This window comes from Falco rusticolus, chromosome 6 (genome assembly GCF_015220075.1).
Source record: "Falco rusticolus isolate bFalRus1 chromosome 6, bFalRus1.pri, whole genome shotgun sequence".
Lineage (NCBI taxonomy): Eukaryota > Metazoa > Chordata > Aves > Falconiformes > Falconidae > Falco > Falco rusticolus.
In genome coordinates, this window is record NC_051192.1 from 84175254 (window position 1) to 84198341 (window position 23088).

Here is a 23088-nt window from a genome sequence, read left to right on the forward strand (position 1 = left end):
GTCAGTTCCTTTTAGTTTGCAGCTTTTTGGCATGTGAAGGGTTGTGTTTGAATTTTGCCTTGTTTTTTTTTTCCCTCTTCTGAGGGATTTATAGTAGTCATGGTAACACTACTTTACACTCCAGTTGCAAGATGTTAATGGATAACATGAGATTGTGAGAGGAATGCATCTTGAAAAGCATTGTTTAAGCGCTATTCTTCAAAATTTTGTAAAAGGTGAACCTAAAAAAAATAAAATGGGAAGTCAAAGAAACAGCTGGTTTATTCTTTTTTAAGGGTACTTTTAAAAATTTGCATATTAATGCTTATGATGGTCATTTTACTTGCGCTGAACTAAGCATGGTAGAGATTTCTCAGAAGAATTTTTAAATATCCTTTAATTGCAAACTGTTTTGTCCTCCCTTTTCCTCCCTACCTAATTTTTTTGCTGGTGTCGAAGTCTTGCAATCTTTCTATCATTATACAGTAGCTTTTTGAAGTTATAATGGAAGAAGATATGATCAGTACTAAAGCAGTACTAAAAATCTGATATTCCAATTTAGAAAAAAACAAACTGCGGTACTTGAAATGAAATAAAAATGTTCAGATTTTCATATTCTTTGGGGATGACTCTAGATCTTTTCTTCCAATGTTTTGAATTGCTAAGTAGTGTAGAAATAACATACGATACAGTGGCCTGAAGGTTTTCATTGGAAGTGGAAGGCTACTGTAATAAGAACTGGTGCAGTGGAAAGTAACATGCTTGTGTAAAAGCATGTGATCGTGTTATTTTTATGGGATAAACAGATTATTTGTTTACTGTTTGTTTATTTTGGCATTTGTGGTAAATTTGTTGGATGTAGAGTACTTTCCATATTAAGCTATCTTTTTGTCTTCTGTCTAGGGACAGAAGTAGTAAAACCATACACACCTGTATTGCCTTTTTTGCCACTGGATTTCAAAGAGCCATCTCACCGTGATGGTGAACATATATATTTAATGATTAAAATTTATTCTTGTGGGCTGTTCACACAGGCACTTGACCACCTACAAATTGGTAAGTGTATGCTGGGGATTTTTGTGTTTGGTTTTGTAGTGATTGCTTTGTTCTTTCAGATTTACTGTCTGGGTATTGTAATGTGCTTATCTACTTATACGTTGGGGCATAACTTTTTTTTTTTTTTCTCAATTTTATTCTCCATGTCCTGAATGTACAGGCTTATCCTCACTGCAACTGGGAGTTGCCCATTATATAAAGTTCTTCTGACTGATCTTCCAAATCAGTCCTGTTTAACTGTTCAGATGTGTCAACTGTATTACAATTACAGTTGACCACTTTGATTGTATAGACTCTTAGAGCCACTCTTTGTACTTTCAGATAAAGAAAGCTAGGTCTGTTTTATGAGACTTAAGGTGCACTTCCTTTTCTGTTTCAGATATGGAGGCAGATCTTTTAACACTGACTTCAAAAATGCTTGTGTACTCATATAGTGTAAAATCTATCAAGGCAAGATATTTAACTTGAACATCTGTGCTTTTAACGAATGATCCTTGTGTGAAATGCATAGTACCTTTCTGAAAGGAACCATAATACTGCAAAGATGAAGGCAAGATGAAGGGGCCTTTAAAAAAATCAGAATACTAATTAGCATGTTTTCATCTCATTAACATTTACCATTGTTTGTTGTTTGGGGTTTTTTTCCCTACAAAGGAGACTATATTTCTGTCAGCAGTCCTGAAGGTAACTTCAAGAAGTCACAGGTTCAGACTTCAGAAGATCTCTTTCTACTGGCAGCAGGCACAGGCTTCACACCAATGGTTAAACTGATGAATTTTGCTCTGACCGAAGTTAGTTGTGTCCGGTATGTATGCTTCTTATGATTTAACCCCAAGCTAGAGAAATACATAGGAAGAATGAAATGTAATCGGCAGGCCTCAGTGTTAATAAAAAAAAAATAACAAAAAAAGGCACAAAAGCATTTTTCTTCAACTTATACCAAAAGCTGGCATTCGTTAGGGAAGAGTCTGTCAGACTCTTAGGCGACTCACACACATTTGGGTATTGGCTACCATCAACAAAATGGACTGATTTGCATCTTGGATTTTAGTTATGATACAAATGAGCTCACCAAATAGAAACTTGTGAGGGGGGCAGGATTGGTGTTGCGCTTTTTTTTTTTGTGAGTGTTTTGTTTTGTTTGTTTTAAACTAGCTTTGCATTTGAGTACCTTTTTTAGTATTGAAATATTTCAATGTAGATACTTTTTTTTGGACCGAGGAGGCTTAGAACTGTTTAGTTATGGCTTCTCTTTAATATACTGGAGTAGGTAGCATACTTATGTATTGTTTTCACCTGCTAAGCAACAGTAGCACATTTTTACTAGATGAGTTCCAGTTTTCACAAAATTGCAACTTATGTAAGCATAGTATTATGTATATTCAAATGGATAAAAAGCTGTGTATTGCTTGTGCATTCTGTACTCTGACTGTAAAATTTACAGAAGGAAGCATTACTTGTTCTTGGTCAAGTGAACAGGGTGTTTTGGCTCCTTAGGTCCTTCAGAACCCCAGAACTAGTAGTTATGCTTGATCTGACTGTACATTTACAATTGTAAGGGAGTATACAATAGCTCAACTTCAAAAGGAAATGCAAAGAGTTACTGTAGGGGCATACTTTGATAGAGATGAGGTGTGCTTGCCTTGCTTTTAGAAAAAATATTCCTCTAGAATCACATCTTGCAGAATTCCTTAGCAGGTTAGATTTTTGTCAATGTTAAACTATTGAATTCGGGAGAGTATAAAAATGAAAAATATACCTGAACTGTATTTTCTTTAAAGCTGTTGCAGAGAACAGTTCAACAAACATGCTATTGTTTTCCTGTACCATTTCAATTTGAACTCTTGTAATAGGGATTTATTTCGAATACTGAGGTTTATGCAATATAAGCACGGGATGTTTTGGTTCATTATGTCTTTATGAAGCACATTTTGAAACAACATAGAGAGATTAATTGGACACTAGTCTCCATAGTAGAGCTAAAAAGGATGACACGTACTGCAGAAATCTGTTTCTAGAAAAAAAAAAATCTAAATCCAGACATCATTCTTGTCTTGTTTATTGTTCAGCAATTACGTATAATCCTGTTTTGTGAGCAGAGAGACTGTGTGCTGTTTGGCTGTTCCAAAGCATCCTGTATTGTTAGTAGCAAATAACAGGTGGCTGGATAGCTTTGTGAATCTAAAAAATAAACCTATCAACTGACACAGTGCTGGGGAAGCACTACTAAGTGAATTTGGAATACTTTTTTTTTCTTCTTCTGAACGGGAAAACTAGTATTGTCAGGTCGAGGTAGTTGTGATAATATGAAAGTAAAACTAGGGAGGGCATAGTAAAAGTTGCAAATCTTGACATTTTGTTCATATCCAGAATAAGCTGAGTAGATAACGTGTGAAAGACTACCGTTACACAAATGGTGTTTATATATACTCTGTCCTTCAGAGTGGCTCATTTTAACTCTCTTCAGCAGAATTTCTTAGGGGAATTGAATGCTCACAGTTAGCTTAGGATGGAGCAACATCTCTTTTCTTACTAGTCAAAGTAAATGAATTCTGGCTGTGGAGGCTTGTTAGGTGCTGAAGCAACTTGATCTGGTACAGGTTCTGTTTATATGCAGACTCTTAAAGCTTAGATTTTCTGACTGCTCTAGGCAACTTGGTTTCTTGGCCTTAGATTTGCTCTTTAACCCTCACTTTCTCTTCGGGATCTCCAGAGGTCCCTTCTAACCCTGACCGTTTTGTGATTCTGTCAAAATACTACAAATGTCTTTAATATGTGTGTGTATATATGTATTTATATATACTATTTATGTACATGAGACTATATGTATATATAAACAATATAAATTTGCATTAAATTATCTTACCGTGAAAAGTAAAATTGCTGTAAACTTGGATTGCACATGCTAGAATGTGAATTGCAGAAAGTTGAGGAAGGATTTGAATGACTGCCTTGGCACCTGAGGGTGCAGAAGCAGCTGGTGTCTGCAGCGCTGGGCAAGTGCTGCTGAACCTCTGGGGCTGCACTGTGAACGCTGGAGTATCTGCAGCTTCCCTAGGCAGCATTTGCTGTGATGTAGCAGGCTTGGATCATTAGATTGCCATTCTTGCTGTCTAGCCAAAGTCTCCCTATTATCTTTTAAGTCTGTTATTTCTTGCCTGTGGTAAATGTGAAAAAAAAAAAAAAAAAGTTTCCTGTCTGCAGTATCCTTTTGTGCATGAAGTCATAATGCTCTTCCTTCAGCCTTGTTTCTCTCTTATAGTCCAAAATGTATTTGACCAAAGTAGTAATTAAAAAAGAATATTGGTCTTCTGTGCTGTTTTTTCCTTTTCAAGATGAGATATTTTTGCTCCTTTTTACTGGTGGTGTATAACTGCAATCAGGTGGATATGTTTCTTAAAGAAGACTGAGGCATAAAGGCACTAAACACTAGGTAGAGGGCTAACGCTTTTCCCAAGTAAGTACGGGATCTTGCAGTCTATTCTTGATTCTCCATGGTAGTTGTATCTTGTTGTGTCTCCAGCTTCTCATTCCTAAGTAACCACTCTGTTCTTATATTCAGTTTCAATATAGTGTCCCACTTTCCTCATCATTCTTGTTTTGAAGGTGATTTTATAACTTTTTCTACCTGTTTCCTCTGTGTTAAACTCCTTTAAGGATCTCGTTAACTCCTGTCTCTGTACAGCTTTCTATAAGACCTTGCATACCCGTTTTTTTGAGTTTATCAAAATCTACATCCCTTGAAGTAGTTTCCAGTATGTTAGATTCTCCCTATTTCCTTCCAAAGGGCTGATGAAGTTTCTCATACGTTACCTAAACTTTGGTTATCATTCTGTCAACCAACTCTTCTGTACTGGTGGGGAGCGTATCTAAATCTCCACCCCTTCCTTTTAGCTGTTTTCTCCCTCATCTCTCACAAAACTGTTACCAGTTCATTTCAAGCTTTGAGGGTTTGTTTTCTTTTTGTTCTCTTATAGTGCTGAGTACTGAGCAGTACTGCAGCAGATACATTTATCTACACTGGGGAGTATCAGCGAGGGATGTCTCAAAGCATTATTCTCCAAATAACCAATTTCTACCTCTGTGCCCAATGAACAAAACATATAGCTTTCCTATTGACTTTTTAATTGACCATTTTTCCCCCATCTGAGTAACACTTGATGCTGTGGTGCACCATGCCAGCTTTGACAGCACTACATTCTTCAAGTGAGCTTTATTTTCCATGTTTTCAGGGAAGTGGGCCCTGGGAAGCATGTAAGCAACCTAAATTTTTGGCACATGCTGGCTTCTGAATAAGATGATTTTAGTATTTATAGATGCAGCATAGCTGATTTGGAGGCTGTTTTGTCCTATACCAGGCAAGTTTTCCAAAGCTTGTATGTTGTAACTTATTTTGAGCTGTACTGCATCTGGAACTTCTTTCTCTCAATAATGCTGCTGATGATGTGTATTATATACAGCGGTCATGCCTCAGTTTTATTTTTTGGCAGCGAGAAATGAACGTGCTTCTCATAAGTAGATGATGATCTCTTATCTTTGGCATCTGATGTAGCTTGTAAGAGGTTTCCTGATACCTTGAAGTGCTACTAAACTGCAGAAGGGGAAAAGGTTATGTCCTGGTTTCGGCTGGGATAGAGTTGATTTTCTTTTTAGTAGCTGGTGCAGTGCTGGGTTTTGGATTTAGTGTGAGACCAGTGCTGACAGCACACGGATGGTTTTAGTTGTTGCAGGGTCATGTTTATACTAAGTCAAGGGCTTTTCAGCTTCTCAGGTCCTGCCAGCGAGAGGGGCTGGAGGGGCACAAGAAACTGAGAGGGGACACAGCCAGGACAGCTGTGCTGGCCAGAAGTAGCCAGAGGGATATTCCATACCATAGAACGTCATGCTCGGTATATAAACTGGGGGGAGCTGGCCAGGGCCTGCAGATCACTGCTGGAGGACTGGCTGGGCATCGGTCAGTGGGTGGCGAGCAGTTGTATTTTGCATCACTTGTTTTTCCTCCCTTCCCTTTGGATTTTATTCCTTTCGCCTTCTCCCTCCTTTTCATTATAATTTATATTATTGTTATGGTTTGGGGGTTTTATCCTCCTATTTTATTTTAATTATTAAATTGTCCTTATCTCAATGCTCAAGTTATACATTCCTTTCTGATTTTCTTCCCCGTCCCTTGCGGGGGGAGGGATTGAGCAAGTGAGCAGCTGTGTGGTACTTAGTTTCTGGTTGACCATGACAGATCAGAAGTCAGAAAAAATGTGGTATCTTCAGACTGGGAGAATATAGCCTTTTAAATTGCAGTTGAAGAACAGGTGGAGATCACAAACTCCCTGCAGAAACCCTAGCGTATCTGAGAAGCATGCGTGAAAGGTGGCTCTCTGCAGGGTACAGAGGAGGTGGAGGTGGGAATTAATCGTTTGAGCAGCGTCATATAAACTGTGTGTAGCACCTTGGAAGCAGAGTCAGCCATGTGTAAAAGGGACGCTGGGCCGTGGAGTGCCATGTTACGGAACTGGAATTGCAGGGCTGTGTGGCGTACAGGACCAGCAGGCTTAGCTGACGGGTACCCATCCGGCTCTGCACGTGCTCCTGTGCGCGGTATCCCAGTGCTCCGGCTCCCTGCAAGCAGGGCACTGAGCTTACTGCTTCTGGCACCGCAGCAACCACAGCTCTCTCCGCTCGGAGCTGTGCTTGAGTAGAAAAGACCCAACAGTCACTTAAGGCCCTGTGGGGTGTAGTTCAGGAACCGCTTGCATTTAACAGCACATCATCTGCCCTATATCACCTGTCCCCAGGATATTAGTCTGTCGTTAGTTATAAAGGAGAAGTTAGGTTTGTGCGACTTCATCGAATGGTAAATTCTGTTTTGTAAAGTCGGTCTTTTTGTGTTTTACCTCTACTGTAGCGTAAAAATCTGAAGAGATAATAGCACTGACCGTAATGACAGAGCATTTATTTTTTTATGTTAACTATCTGGCAAATATAATGCTTGCAAATAGTAGCTTTCCAGGCAGATTTTCTAAACCAACAAGTAAGTAGGAATAAGATAACCTGGTACAGAGCTGTAGTTTGCTCTTCAAGATACGAGGTAATTTTATCTTACTTCTATGTGTTTAGATTCCATCTTTATGAAATTAATATTGACATAACCTTCCTGAAATTCTAGTTTCACCTATATTAAACAAGTGTACTGAGTCTATATATCAGCTATTAATTGTAGTGCTCAAACAATATTGAGAAACCACTAGATAAAACTTGGCAAGCTATATTGTAATTTCAGTCATGTCTTAGTAACTTCAAGAGACTTTATTTTTTCTTAGGACAGCAGTTCCTGAGCTAGGGCTTACAGCCACAGACAGGGTTATGACATTTAGGAGAGAGGTCACAAATCCAACCGAATTTCAGGTACAGCAAGAAAGAAACTATACTGGGTTAGTGGCAAAAAGATTTGAGGATTGCAGAGTTGTAAAAAAAACCCAAGCAAAAAATGTGAAATGTTTCTGTATAATGCAGTAAGTTCTGGTTCTTTAATATTTTTTTCAAATAAAGAAACAATCTGCAGTTAATTTTTTATTCTTTTTTAAGGACAGTGAAGCTGATCTTCTTCAACAAAACAGAAGATGATATACTTTGGAGAAACCAACTAGAGCAATTAGCTCTTAAAGATGAAAGGTATTCAAAAGTCTTGTAGAGAACAGCTCGTACCATCCCAGTGTATAGGAGAACAAGGCTTGGGGCTTAGACAGATCCTGATTCTGGAAACTCTTAGCTAAGAATTTAATGAGACTTAGGGAGTGGAAGGAGATGTGCTTTTATTGGTCGCAGCTGCATAGCAGCAGGCTATGCCGTTTGTTCTGTAGGTCCCATAGGAAGCCCACGATTTGATTTGACAGCGTTTAATAGGAGTTTATTGGAGACAGTATGTTAGATGAGATGATCTTTAAGACTGTCTGAGAAGCTTTCTGGAAGTAAAGAAAATTAGCCTTAGTAATAGAAAGTACAGATATGCAAAGAGAAGCAAAGAAGTGATAGAGAAAGGATAGTGTACCCTGGAAGCAACGTTCTGAATTTAAGTCTTGAAAAGTCTCTTTGGTGTTACTTAGTTGAGAAAATACTTAATCAGAAATTCGAAGTTTAAATTAAGCCTGTTACTTTCATTTTTACTTACGGTCTAATTGTTGCATTGTTTTCCTCAATTATAATATTGCAGGTTAAAATGTGCAAGTGCACATGTAATGTCAGCTTTGTTTAGCAGGCTGTAGTTCAGTCAGGAGACACAGGAATATCAGGTTGCCTTTTAATTTTATTACCCTTGCTTTTATCACTAAAGAAATTGTCACTGCCTAGGTTTTACACAATAGAAGTACATTTTGTTTATGCTTACCTAATTCTTAGTTGAAATTGTGTGAACAAATTAATTTCACTTGTTCCTTCACAATATTGAAGTGAAAAATCAATATTATTTGATTACCTGGTGATGTCTGGCACATTCAAAGCTTGATAGTCTAGACATTGTGTAAACTTACAATAAAACCCTTTGTCCCTTTCAAGAGGAGCTTCAGATACACAAGAGGTTTGTTTTTTATTCAGTAACTACTCTGTTAATGGGTTTTTTAAAGCCAGTTACAGTATTTTCTCATTAAAGAAGTTGCACTGACATTCTTGCAGGTTTGGCTAAGCATTCTTATTTACTACTTACGTATTGAGCTACACCAACATTGTATGAGTGAATAACAGAACAGTAAATCTGTGCTTTAGCATCTTCATTGGTACCAGATGTTTTTCTTTGTAAGGTGAAATATACAGCTAAAATTAAGATTGTAAGATTGGGTTAATAATCAAATACACAATACTGGAGGTGATTTGATTGACTTGGTAGGAACAATTAAATGTCTGTGACATCTGCTATTGTGCAGTGGGAGCTGAACAGAACAGGAAGTAATCCTAGGATTTGGTCACTAGCATTTAGTGTAGCAGATTTCTGATCAGAGGCAATATTTATGAAATATTCTTCTGCTTACCAGGTTTGAGGTTCAATTCATTCTTTCACAACCAACAAAGGACTGGGTGGGTAAACAGGGGAAGATTTCTCCGTCTCTTCTCTCTGAGTTTGTGAAAAGAAACAGAAAGGACTCCAAAGTGCTTATCTGCATCTGGTGGTCCAACACCTTTTACAGAACAAGGAGTAGAGTGAGTATTTTAAATCATGAACTAGAGAACGAGGAATTTAAAGTTTGATCATATAACCAGCTACAGTGTTTCTGACTTGGTAGTCTTTCAAAAACAACTTTACATTTCTGCCTTGCAAGAAAACTTTTAAATAATAATACAAAACCCAAACAAACAAACCAAAAAAAAACCCCCCAACAATTGAAGAGTATATTTAGTGTGTAGCTAAGTATCAGCAATATGTAAATTCATGTGTTCCAGTAAGTTGTCCAAAACTTTCCAAGACTGTCTCTTTAACAATGACTTTTTTTTCTCCAAGATTGTAAATGCTGCTTTTAATTTGATGTTCATAGATAAGGTTCTTTAATAGGAAATAAGTTTTCTATGTTGATGTTAGCTTGACAAATCAAGTTGTAAAATTCAAAGCCGTTTCTTCCATCATAAGTGTATATCTTGATTTATTTTTTTAATTAGTGCATTCATTTATTTTTGTCTGTACCTAATACTTTCCTTATTTTATATGCCCATATATTTAAAGATAAAAGGCCCTCTCACTTCCTTTTGTCCAGCTTCAAATATTGAACCAATCTAGATGACACTTGCATTTTCTGCAGCCCGGCTGAGTCAGGTGCATGGATTCTAATGGAGGATGGAATTGGCATTATGCTACCTTTGAGAAATCTGAGACAATTTCAAATGATATCTGTATTTATTTTTACAAATCTTTTCAATATCCTAAAAGATCATGTAGTACATATGAGCTCCTAGGCATGAATTGTTTCTGAATGTATTTGCAAAGGTAACTTTGCTGTGCATGTCTGAATAAAAACAAGATAGTGGTGCTGAAGTGATGCCTCAGCTGTGTCTGTGGTGGATTTGGGGTTCTGAATAATAATATTACTGACTTGATTTCTGACTTTCAGATACCTGAAGGATCTCGGATACTCTCAAGAAGAGATACACGCTTTTACTGCATAAACCCATATGAGGATATCAGTGTTTGTATATTTCAATCTTATTTATTTACCTTCATGAATTTAAATAAGTGAGAAGCAATTTTGTAAGACTTGAAGTTTCACTCTTGGTACCAAACTGTTTCTTGGAAGAATGTATTCTTTGAAAAAATTTTATACTGTGTTTTATCTTCTTTTTGTAAATATTTTTACTAATACTTAAGTTATCCAGGGTATTAATTTATTGCAGAAGCAAGCAAAAATGTAGAGTATACATCATGTAAGATGCTTGGTGGTGTTGGTTCATGACAGTTCTTAAATTTATGACAAGCACTGATTTAGGTTTTGACTTGAAAACGCTTATTGTTTCTTACTGTAAGAAGTCTTAAGAGCAATACTGTCTGAAATTAAATATTGCACTGTAACTCAGGTAACTGGTCATTAAAAAAATGTTCTTTTTCATCTGATATTTCTTTCTGACTTACTAGTGATCCAGATACATTTTTTGGCTTTGTAAACAAAAAACAAAAGTACCTTTGGTAAAATACAAAATTTTATTCAAATAAAAATAATAATAAATAATTTTACATTACTTTATGCATTTTTGTAAATTATTTGTATTTTCGGTTGATAATGTCACACAGAAAGGTTTGCACAAGCTTAGGGCACTAGCTGGGAATTCAGAACAGAGGCACAGAGTCTTGGTCTCCCACAAAACTGTGTGTGGCCTCACTGATACCAGGCACCCCTTGTTACAAGACCTTCTGAGGTAAAAACCTTGCAGCTTACGGCCTGCAGATACCAGGGTGAGGACCATAGAAGCACCTAAAACTATTTGATAGGTTGTGGTAGTATTAACGAGGTTATTTGAATCAGATTCTTTTTTTTTTTTTTTTTAACTCCTTTATTAAAAGTATGTTATCATGAGGCAGTGATTTGTTGTCTAATAGTAGCTTGGAGAAAAAACCAAAGCCTTCTGTGTGTTGTCAGTAATATGTGTAGGCATTGTCTCATATGACAGCTAGTGCTTTTTATAGCCTCGTGTTGTATTGAATGGGTGTTTCTTCATCCGAAGCAGCCGGGCTTGCAGTTGTGGCATTAATACTTAAGCATTCATGAAACATATTTTAATAATACAATTTTAAAAGGTTAAATGCTATCTGACAGGGACTGGCTATGCTAAACTGAGCTGTCATCTCTTCAGTGCCCTCTCATTTATTTGACTTGAAGTTAGAAAAGGATCTGGTTGTCAGTCATTGCCCGTAGGTCACAAGTTATTTCAGAAAAGACTGTGATGGTGTCATCACTTTGTCATCTAGAAGGATCTAAATGTTTTCAGTTATAATTTTGCAGTGATTTATTTGTGGAGATTTGTACGAAAAAGCTCTGAACAGGTTTGTCTTCTGTAAGCAGAAGCATCAGTGCTATGCTGGAAAAACAAAACAGTCACTGAATTTTATTATTTTTTCCGTCACAAACACAAGATTACTGTGGTGACTTGAAAGGCATTTTGGTGTTAATGACAAACTTTCATCTTCCATAGGATGCTGAGGAATTCCTCTTTTTCCCATCAACCAGGATCTGATGGGATGATCTCCTGTGTATGAGAACTTCATTAATTGCCTCCATCTCAGGCTTTTTGGTTTTAACAGGTTACTTTGCCAGTATTCTGGCCATTGTGCTTTGATTGTCCTTATCTGCCTTTAATGAGAGGGACAAAAGAAACTGTTTTGGGTAAGTAGCTTTTCTGACAGTACGTCAGTGATTTTACCCTTTGCCTTAGGTAGGCCACATTTGTCAAGAGATGATGAAAGCTTAGTGTGGTCCAGGTGGTGATCATGGGTGTGGAACTACTTCAGAGTAGCTCTAGAAGCTTGTGGAGTCTGCAGTTAATACACAACCCCTTTGTCTTCTGAAAGTTTGTTTCCAGTCTGGTGTACTGTTGGTATCTGCTGTTCACAGTTGCAGCTTGAAGGAAGTTGTGCTCTTGGAGACTTTAGCACTGTCATCTGAAGTAAGGAAGACCCTGACACGATCAGTTATGTTAGTATCGTAAGGCATATGGATCCTAAATACATTAAATATCATAGAATCATTTAGGTTGGAAAAGACCTTTCGGATTGTCAAGTCCAACCGTTAACCCAGGACTGCCAAGTCCACCACTAAACCATGGCCCTAAGCACCACATCTACGTGTTTTTTAAATATCTGTAGGAATGGAGATTCTACCACCTCCCTGGGCAGCCTGTTCCAATGCTTAACCACCCCCTCAGTGAAGAAACTTTTCCTAATATCCAATCTAAACTTCCCCGGTGTAACTTGAGGCTGTTTCCTCTTGTCCCATGACTTGTTATCTGGGAGAAGAGACCCACCCCCACCTGCCCACAGCCTCCTTTCAGGCAGCTGTAGAGAGCGATAAGGTCTCCCCTCAGCCTCCTTCCCTCCAGGCTAAACACCCCCAGTTCCCTCAGCTGCTGCTCATCAGACTTGTGCTCCAGCCCCTTCCCCAGCTCCGCTGCCCTGCTCTGGGCACGCTCCAGCACCTCAGCGTCTGTCTGGTAGTGAGGGGCCCAAACCCGAACCCAGGGTTCGAGGGGCGGCCTCACCAGTGCCCAGTACAGGGGGACAGTCACTGCCCTGGTCCTGCCGGCCACACTGTGTCTGACACAAGCCAGGATGCTGTCGGCCCCCTCGGCCACCCGGGCACACTGCTGGCTCATGTTCAGCCGGCTGTTGACCAGCACCCCCAGGTCCTTTCCCCCAGGCAGTTCCCAGCCACCCTTCCCCAGGCCTGTAGTGCTGCCTGGGGCGGTGGTGACCCAAGTGCAAGACCCAGCACTGAGCCTTGTTGAACTTCGTACAGCTGGCCCTGGCCTGTGTGTCCAGCCTGTCCAGAGCCCCCTGCAGAGCCTTCCTGCCCTCCAGCAGATCAACACTCCCCCTGCAACTTGGCATCATCTGCAAACTTACTGAGGGTGCACTCGATCCCCTCATCCAGATCATGAATAAAGACATTGAACAGGACTGGCCCCAGTGCTGAGCCCTGGGCAACACCGCTTGTGACCAGCTGCCACCTGGATATAACTCCATTCACCACCACTCTTTGGCCTTGGTTATCCAGTCAGCTTAACCCATCTCTGGAGATGCAACATGTTAATTTCCTGAAAAATGGGGGTTTTTTTGCCGTGTACTCGTACAGCTTCCAGTTCTTTAACATTGGTTCAGTGACTTGCGTTGTTGAAATCGAATGGGCTTTCCCATAAGCTTTCAGTTTGTAAAATTACTTTTACAGTACGTTTGTGCTCAGCAAAATGATAGAATACCTGTGAAGCTGGCCTGCAGATTCAGTTACTGGATATGGGACGAGGAGAGGGAATAGGTCTCATGTGCTGTGCAGGAACTGACTGGGGAAAAGCTGCATTTTCCTAGGAAATAGGATGAAAAGTAGAAAATTACATCAGAAGAATATTCCCCTATTACCTGATTAATGTCAGATAAACAGTCTCTTGAATTGATGCTCTGTGCCATCTCTGGTTGGTAGTTCATCGAGAAACAAGCTCTTTTTAGTTTTCTGAAAGGAAATGCGAAACATTTACCAAAAGGCACTGGCTTAATTACTGCGTTGTCAGGTTATCAAAGGAACTTTTATGGAAAATCATTTGTGAGGGAAAAAGGAACATCTGCAGTCTCCCACTCTTTGTTTGGAATGTATGCTTGCTAAGAGACTATTCATAAAATATTTGTTTGTCCACACATGAGAAACATGAAAACTACAATAGTTAATACAGTTTTTATATTGCATTTTGTTGTTGAAGACATACAGATTGAAATCCCAATTATACATTGTAATCCATTAGTAAGACTGCTTTATAGCTAGCTGCTGCATGCTGCTGATAGTGAAAAGGGATGAGAAATTGTCACATTATTTGCCAGTTGTGTTTTTTAAAACTCAGTTCCGTGGGTTTTGTTGCCTTTAGTAAATGTGAGGAAAAGAATTGCTTATAGGAAAACCCAGCTTGCAAATGTATCAGTTCTAGCTCTGGAATTTTATGTATTCAAAGACTGATTAAAACAAGGTCAGAGGAGCCAGCGTGAAGTGGCGTAGTTGATCATTTCTCTGCTGCTGATCGAGGAGATATTTGTTCATTAAGAGAGAACTGTTTATAGAAAAGCATCCTTAATAAAACCACACAGCAAATATAAAAAATTTGAAGAATGCATTCAGTAGGTCTTCACTAACCAAACACCCTCCCGCCCCCGCGCCAAATTCAAATGTTTTGTTTACACAGTGTTGTTTATTCCCCTGCATCAGTCATTCCAACTCTTCTGAGGGGATTCATTGCATAGTACAGTGGGAAAATTTGCTATGTTGTCTCCTCCCATGCATTTGGTTTTTTGGAGTTAAATTGATTTTTGGGAGAAGCCACAGAAGCATCCATGTAGTTGTATCTTTTATCATACTAATCCTTAGTTGCTTTTGTACCGAAATTCCTGCATTAAAAAACTGTGCAACACCCACCTTATTTTAAAAGACAGTCATAAACTTTATGCATTAGTGACCTCTTAACGTCAGTGGCTCTTGCTACATGGAGTTGAAATAAACACTTTCTTCTTCTCCATCACAAGAAGGTATATTATCAATATTTTGGAAATAAATCTTCTGCCTTTTACATCAGACTGCTGCATCCTGATTTTTCGGTTTTAAGAACCAACCAACCAAAACCAAATTAAAACATAACCCCACCACACAGATCTGTGGAAGTTATACCCATGAAATCTGCACATTAAATCACAATTTGAATGGGAATTTTCAGAAACAAACTGGGTTTTATTAACTCACTATCTCATAAAATGCTGTTGTAGAAGACTGAGGTATTTCCTCTCGCCATCCTTCTCTTGCAGAGAGGTTTGTAATGTGGCTCTTTGAGCTGCATGGTTTAGAGAAAGGAGAATAGTCCCTGAATGTTTCGATTCCACCTGCAGTCTTGATTGATCTGACCTTGGCAAGGATGATATCCCTACAATGATTCCTTCTAGACCACTTCAGGAGGACCTCTTTAAGCATGGCATGCTACATTTCCAATTGGGAAAATACCTATTTAAGCATCTTTTTGCAACAACTGAAATCGGATCCCATCCAAATGTGTAGTTGAGAGCAGTCATAACTTGACATCTGTGGTGGGGTCAAGTGGAGGGATACTCATTCCCAAGTTCCGAAGTGGACTTTCTGGTGAGATGAGCAGAGTTGCTTTTTTCCCCCGAGATAGGCTCTCAATACTTCAGGCACTGTGAGGACTTTTAAGCTGCAATCTAGGATGAATTGTCATACTTCTAAAAGCCTCTGATTTCCTTTGAAGTTTTGAATAGATCTGTTATTACTAGTAACTTCCTTTGCATGAGTAGCTTAGCAGCAAACGGCCACTGGACATTATTTCAACTTTCTAATCAAGATACATTATTTGTTACAAGTAGCTGAAGTGAAACTTTAATTTTTATTTATATTGCTCTAATACTTCAAAGACTTGTTGCAGATTATAAATTTCATAATAAATTCCTAAAGCAATGGACATAAAAATCAAGGCTAATATATATTAACAAGGGAAAATGATTTTTTGAAGGCAGTGATGCTCTCGGTCTGCCTGTTTGCATTAGGTAGCATCATGGCCTTATCTGGCTGGTAAAATGGAGCTGCTGACAGTCTGGTTTTCCCTTGTAATTGACCTTTGTTGATGGTGATGTGATCAAACAGGCACATTCCTGCAAACTGTTCTGCGTTCCTGTGGGAGCTGGTGTTTATAAGGTGTATTGCAAAGCAGCTTTCTGTGACTTATAAATATGCCAGAGAAATGAAGTACTTCAGATGAATGCTTCCAGCACAGTTCTTGAATAGGATTCTGTGGAAACTTTGGCTGAAGGGCCTGCTGGAGAGAGGTGGTACAGTATCTGCTCTCAGGAGCTTTCCAGACCTGACTGGATGCAGCCCTGAGCAGCCTGGTCTGGACTAGAGACTTCTTGAGGTTGCTTCATACCCAAATTATCCTTGGTTTCTATGAATATGTCCGCAAACTTACTTTTTCTTGGTGTCAATTCCTGTTAATCCATCGTTTAGTTTCATGCAGATTCTGTTGTAAAGAGCATTAACCCACCCATCACATACTCAAGACCACATACCTCCTCGGGTTTATCCATAATTTTTCATGTCTATTCACTTAACCTTGTTGTTTTGCAGTAAGGATGACAACAGCAGTAGCTGATTTTTTCCTTGAAGCATACAGCTGTTGGCATGTTGTACCCATATGTGTGTTTTTGTAAATAATAATAAGCAGCTTTGCCTATAGTATGGATTACTGGACAAAAGTTGTAAATTTGTATACGTGAGTATCCAGCAGTTTTTTCCATACCATCCCTTTACTTGTGGTAGGATAACTAGTTTACTTAGGAAAAATTATATTCATTAAACAGGAAGAATTCTTATGATTTAGAGTTGTAGGGATATTCAGTGGCTGTCTCTGTTTTGTTTACTCTTTTTTAATACCTGCAAATCAGATTAAGACTATGTATCATGTTTAATTAGTTTAGAGGTAGAAAGGTTAATAGAAGGTAGAGAAGTATTCTTTAGGGAAATTTTTTAAAAACAAGAATTCACAATTCACATCATTTTGTCTTTGCTGAAAGTAATAGAATGTAGGTACTGTTTATTCTGATGAGAGGTTTTTACGAAAGGAAATCCTAATAGACCGGAACTGGGTGATTATAGAGATTACAGGTGAAAGCTTGCAATGTGTTAGTTTATATGAAATATACTCATCTATTACAAAGAAAGGGGGGGAAGCCTTATCAGTGAAGTCACTGGTCTCAGCTGAACAGTTTTCCTTTGGTAAAACAGTGAAGGGTAAATCGTGTGCACCTTTAATGCGTAGGTGAAAGCAAAGACAACCATTAGTGGGGACCCACGGCAATGAGCCGCCGCTGGGAACGGCTGCCTGGGTTTACCCATGTGGCTGCGGGTTGGGTGCCGGGGAAAGGGGTGGTGCTGTCCCCCACAGCCTCTCCTGCAAGCTGTGGACAACTCTGCTCAGTGAAGGACCTTCGGGAGGTCATGTAGCTCCTTCAACTATTGCTTTGTCATCTGTTTCTTCTTCTAGGTAAGTTCGCTACCACCTTGAGTTGATTCAGCTCACCAAGAGGAGTGAGATGAGTATCAAGGCTGATGCAAGGGGGAGGGTGAAGTATGTAGCTGGGGTTGCTCAGATACTCGTAGGCAGCGTTTGCTGAAAAAGAAAACGTAATGTAGCTCAAACTTGGCTCCCAGTGGGGAGTCAGGTTTCCCAGCCAGGACAGCCAGCTGCTGACTGGATGGCGATGAGTTTCTGTTGCAGTGGGCTTTGCCGCAGCGTTGTCAGCTGGGCCAGGGGAGGCTTGCAGGACCAGTTCTGCTCTGTCCTTCTAACGAACTCAGTTCCTGCATGAACGCTCCAGAACGTGCACAATGTATTGCTATTGATTGTCAGCAGCACAGACAAAGCATCTCTTAAATGTCTTAACTATGCAGAAAAGACAGTCCTTGGTCTTATGTTACTGTTTCTGTAGGAACAACTTCTATTAACTAATTAGAAACATTTTACCTACGCACAAGTTGATCGGTTCTGTAGCAGGGACCACCCCTGATGTTAATCGACATGTTTATGCACACAAACTGGATGAGATGCAGTGGGAGCTTTTGGGGGGAATTCCAAGAACTGTCCCAAATTCCCATCCACTGACCTCCTGTAACAACAAGTAAGTTAATTTCAACTGTTCAATTACAAGAGGTTCAAGTGCACTGATACTCTGCTACACCACAGCTGTAATTAAATCGTGAATTTAATTTTCATGCTTAGAACTGGTGTGCTGTAGCTCTTGCCACCCCCTGGTCAGGCAGAACCTGTCCTCTTGGCAGCAGCCGATTTTTAGGCAAGGTGGTCCCATCACCAAGCTCATCTGAGGCTTTCCCAGCACTAGGATCCATGGTCAGTCTGATCAAGTTCATCATGAGCCCAGGAAGGTTTGATTCCAAAGAGTTAAAGGCAGAAAAACTAGCAGCAGGCAAGCAAATGCAATGCATGTTCTGCTTTTTACTTGTGCTCTGATCGATGGCACTTGTGTGTGTGTGTGTGTGTGTGTACATGTTCTGCAGTTAGATGAATATCACCATGTGTGTTACCAAGAGCTGGTTCAGCTGAGCTGGGTGTGTGATTCAGGGTGCCCAGTGCCATTTGAGATGTTCAGTGGCAAGCCAGACCTACGTACAGGGTCTTTTTTTTTCTCTCTTTTCCTTCAGTTTATGCCTGTCATGCCTACGCGCCTGAAGCCCAGTTTGCTGCCTAAATCTCCTGTCTCATTACTTGGGTCTTTGATCACTAGTGATGTAAAGTAATATTATCTGATTGGAACTGAAGCAGAGTTTTTTCCTAACATAGCTGTAATCTGGATGTATCCTTTGGAGTCTTTCTGTGACAGTACTTACAAAGTGTTGTGAGATCAGGTTTAGGCTTGCTTGCTTTCTTTTTTTTTTTTTTTTTATATTTTTGTAAAAATCAATGCAGGTTTTACTGTACATATATTTTAAAAAAAAAAATATACACTACTGAAAGATTAACAGTTTTATGACTTTCCTGATCTTACTTTAAATGGTCTTATTAACATAAGTCTTTTCACATAATCATTAGCAAGAATAATCTTGTTTCATTTTATTTTTTTCTACAGGTACATAAATCTACTCTGAACAGGAGCTGTGTGATTTTCCTAGGCTAGCAGCATAAATATGGAGAAATTTTTACTGAAAAAAACCCCCAGACTCTCAATAGCCCAGCCCCACATTGCAGCTTCTTGAGCAGATATTGTAAATATTAAAGTTGCCAGTCGCTGGGGGGGGGGAAGCAGTCAATGTTTTTATAGAGCTGTCTTAGCGTGTGTGATCAGTGACTTAACATTCTAGTCAGAGTCCAAATTTACTTAGTCCTGGGCCAGAGTAAATATTCCCTAGCTTGCCTCTCCAGTCTTCTGTGTATGCATCACAGATTCTCCCCTTAGTTAACCACCTGCCTTTCATTCTTTGATTTTCCTTTTATTGGCCAAATTTCATGGTTTCCCAAGCTGAAGTTTCAGTGCAGGTTTGGATGTTTTGTTCCTATGGAAACAGATTACTGTCTTCACACAAACTGGGCATGCTGAGTTGCTGTGGCAACACAGGTAAGAAATTCTAGTAGGTGCAGAAAAGTGTCAAGCCTGTGCTGGCTGCTAAGTCCGAGCATCTGGCATCTGCCAGAAGCCAGTGCTGGATGCCCCAGAAGGGAGTGAAGAGTTCCTTAGGATGCAGGTGATGGTATTAAACCTTAGAATGGCAGAATATTCCTCCCAGCTTGGGTATCATTCTGCATTTATCCATAAGGAGCACACTTGCCTGGTGTGTTTCATAGCTTCCCAAGGGATTTATTGATTCCATTATTGATGATTGGGCTTGTAGAGGTCTGAAAGGAATGTCTGGGTTTTGTCATCAACTTGCAAATGTTTCTAATTGAAATGTACATGCTGGCAATCCTGTCTGTATTTGTGTCTGCGGTTCAGAAAACAAGGTCCTGTTGGAAATATTTTCTCCTATTTGAAACGAAGAATCCATTTAAAATACATTGAGATGAGGTGAGGAAGATCTAACCACTGTGAATTTAAAAGCAAGCAAACCAATAAGTTTGATTCCCTTGTGGAAGACACACAGATATATATATATCCAGAAAATGGGGGGGTGGGGAAGAGACTTGAGATCATGTGGCAGAGAAATAACTTCACGCTGCTCGAATTGACTAGACTGTTAGTCATGCAAGAGAAGCTTTTGCCAATGTGTATTTAAAGCCAGGTATGTTAGTTAAAGCACAGTATGATACGAACTTTCTCCTCACCAAGTCAGAAGACATGCTTGGCTCATTCCCAGTAAAGATGCAAAAAGGTTGCTAAACGGATTGAGCAGCCTAGGATGGGGAGGACGGGGTCGTCTTGCTCCCCGTTCTGGCCTTGTTGATCTCTGCTTTGACCGGTGTCTCGATTACGCGTAGTGCAGTGCAGAACACAAAGCAAAATTTTGAGTATCAGCTCCAAAAAAGGTGAAGGAGAGTCAAACCATTTTAGAGAGGAGTCTGCTTCAGTTAGAAGTTGTGAAAGCTGCACCCCGAATGGTGATCACTGCGAAGAAAAGCATGCAGGGGTGGTGCTGCTCTGACACGTGCTCCGAGATGGCAATAAAGGAGATATGAGTGATAGCTTTGAATGTCAGCTGTCTTGAAGATGAAAGGAAAGAAATTATGGCCAGGAAGGTTACGATCTAGGGTTTCTGTGTAGTATAAAATGAAAAAAAAAAAAAAAAAAAGCCTTACTGTGCTGAATGTTCCATACAGTTGTCAGTGCTCTAAATGATGAAGGGCCTTCACAGATGCTCTTAGACCTCTGGGAGGAGAGAAAAAGAAGGGTACATAAAGGTATTGAATTTTGGGGGCAAGACTTCTAAAAATTAGGAACCTGAAGGTAGGTACCTAAGTGCAGAGGCAGGAAAGCTAACTACAAGGCACAAATAACAGCTGAGCACCTCAGCGCCCACCGGCTTGGGCAATTGTCACATGTGTCTTAAAGAAGAGCTATCTCCCACCTCTGCAGCAGGCTGAACCGCTGTTCAAAAGTGCATCCGATGCCTCAGATAGCTCAGACCATTTGGAGCAGTGGGGTTTGCTCCTAAATGCCACCATCACTGTGAGTTTTAAGTGAGGTGGTGTTCACCTAACCTCTGCCCTTAGCCATTCAACAAGGTGAATGAATGAAAGCAGAGTAGATTCTATATGGCAGCATGTTTAAGTCCAAAAAAAGTATTTAAATAACCATCTTAATTCCATCTACTGTCCCTTCGAGACTCTATACCTTTCCTCTTAGGAAAAATAAGTCTGTGAGCAGGATTTTGTTCAGTACACTTCCTAAATGAACAGTGTTCTTTTCCAGTGCAGAAAATCCTCTGAAATTATTTAATTATTTAATTACATATTTTTAAATACGTAAAAAATACTGAATATTGAAATCATAAATAACAGACTTCATGGGTAGTAGGACTTATGTGCAGAGATTCCTCTGCATAATTTGAAACTATTGAAACAAGTTCACTAATATCTTTCCGGCTGCTTTTTCACAAACCTTAGAAAACTTGACATTTAAGCTTCAGAGTTCACATGCTGAATTCCTGCTGTCCTTGAGAAACAGCCAAGGACTTGACCAGCCCTCCCCAGCTTGCATCCTGGAAACCACACAGCTCAGTGGAGGGTGCTTTAGCTCTGTTCAGGCTCTTAACTTGAGGGATGCTCGTGCTGTAGGGCTGCTACTCCACTAACTTTGGACTTCGGGAATACAGTAAAGATGGGCACTGCCAAAATGCTTTTGCAAACTTTGCACCTCCTCTTGCATCTACCAAAGGGTGGTCAGTTGCCTAAGGAGAAGTGCAGGGCTCATCCTGCTGACCCCGGAGGCTATGGACCTGTGCATGCTGGGGAACACATGGAGTGTGTCAGCTCCTGTAGAGAGCCAGTGTGCAGAGCAGGAGTTTGGCCCAACGTGTACTCTGGTTTAAGCAAACCACGTGTTCCTCCAAAAGAGCAGACCTAGTGGATTTTCAGTCATATAGCTTTGGTCTTCTAATTGGAGTCAGCTTGTTCTCGCATTTCTCTTGGTCGGTGATGCAAGGAGCTACCAAGGCCTTATCATGTATTTTACTCACATTAAAAAAAAGAGTGGGTTGTTTTAAATGTGAACCTGTGAGGGTTTGATTGCCTTTTGAACTCATCTCCTAGACTCTCACAAGGACAATCTGAGATAGTTTTACAAATTATACTGTTTACCTAACATTAAAAGACAAGATCTGGGAAATTTCCATAGTGGGTTTTCTTGTCTTCTTGCATATACAGGACTGAATCCTCTGAACTGGCTAAACCCCATTGGGGTAGGCAAGAGCTGTTGAGAGGGCTTTACGTGCTGTGTGGGAGAAGAAGCAGGCTGAGAAGCCTGGGTAATCCACCATGGTTCTGGACTTGTATCAAGCCCCTTTCAGAAGGAAATCGTTTACCTTGCTTCTCCTCTTTTTGCAGGACAGTAGCATTACGATGAAAGCAGCTAGGATCTTGTCTGAGCTTTAGCTTGCATGGCAAGACTTTCTTTGTCTATATTTGAGACATAGCCTCTCAAAAACTCCACTCAAGCGGAGCTTTGATCAGGCCTTTGCAACCATGCCCTGCAGAGCCACAAGTGGTCAGTGAGCAAGGGCAAAGAAGGGAATTCTGTTTCGATAGATAACATACTGGTTTCTGCTTATACGGGATGTTCGGTGAATTGTTTTTCAGACTTGTTCATCCATCACTTTGTCCAGTGAGACTAATCTCTAGCTTAGCTCACCTCATCAGTGCTGTTGTCTCAAAATGTCTCTTGGCACCTACTACCTCCAGGTTAAGGGCTCAACTGCCTTATATACATGGAATTGGCTTCCTAAGTGAAAGTGTGTTAGCTTTTATTTCCTCTTTCAAATACACTGGTGTTGGGGCAGTGTTTGCAAATACATTTTGTGTACTTGAGAGAATAGAGTGTGAGGCTAGTTCAGAATTTATATCCTTTTAAGCTGTGTACGCTGAAACCCAAATACAGTGAATTTTTACTCAATAAATAATGGTTATATACATTTTTTGATCCAGTGGAATCTCCTCTTGGTAAAGCTATTAAGAGTTAAGCATGGCAACAATGCTTGTAAATTGTGTATTGGGATGCTCACACAACATGAACACTAGCAAAAGGAGCTGACAGACGAAGACCCAGAGAAGCGGGGTTACCTGGAAGTATCTCTCAATGCATGCTTGATAATCAATCTCAATCATGATTGACAG

At 39.8% G+C, this 23088-nt stretch overlaps 1 protein-coding gene across 1 annotated transcript in view; it reads left to right on the top strand.

Moving 5' to 3' along the window:
* The window catches only part of LOC119149960 (cytochrome b5 reductase 4), a 44117-nt gene extending 33398 nt beyond the window's left edge, over positions 1–10719 (top strand). The window contains 6 exon segments of the mRNA XM_037391929.1: positions 883–1035; positions 1690–1840; positions 7615–7701; positions 9054–9186; positions 9188–9219; positions 10122–10719. Of these exon segments, the coding sequence (XP_037247826.1) occupies positions 883–1035; positions 1690–1840; positions 7615–7701; positions 9054–9186; positions 9188–9219; positions 10122–10176 (611 nt within the window). The 3' untranslated portion in view covers positions 10177–10719.
* The last annotated feature ends 12369 nt before the right edge of the window (positions 10720–23088 follow it).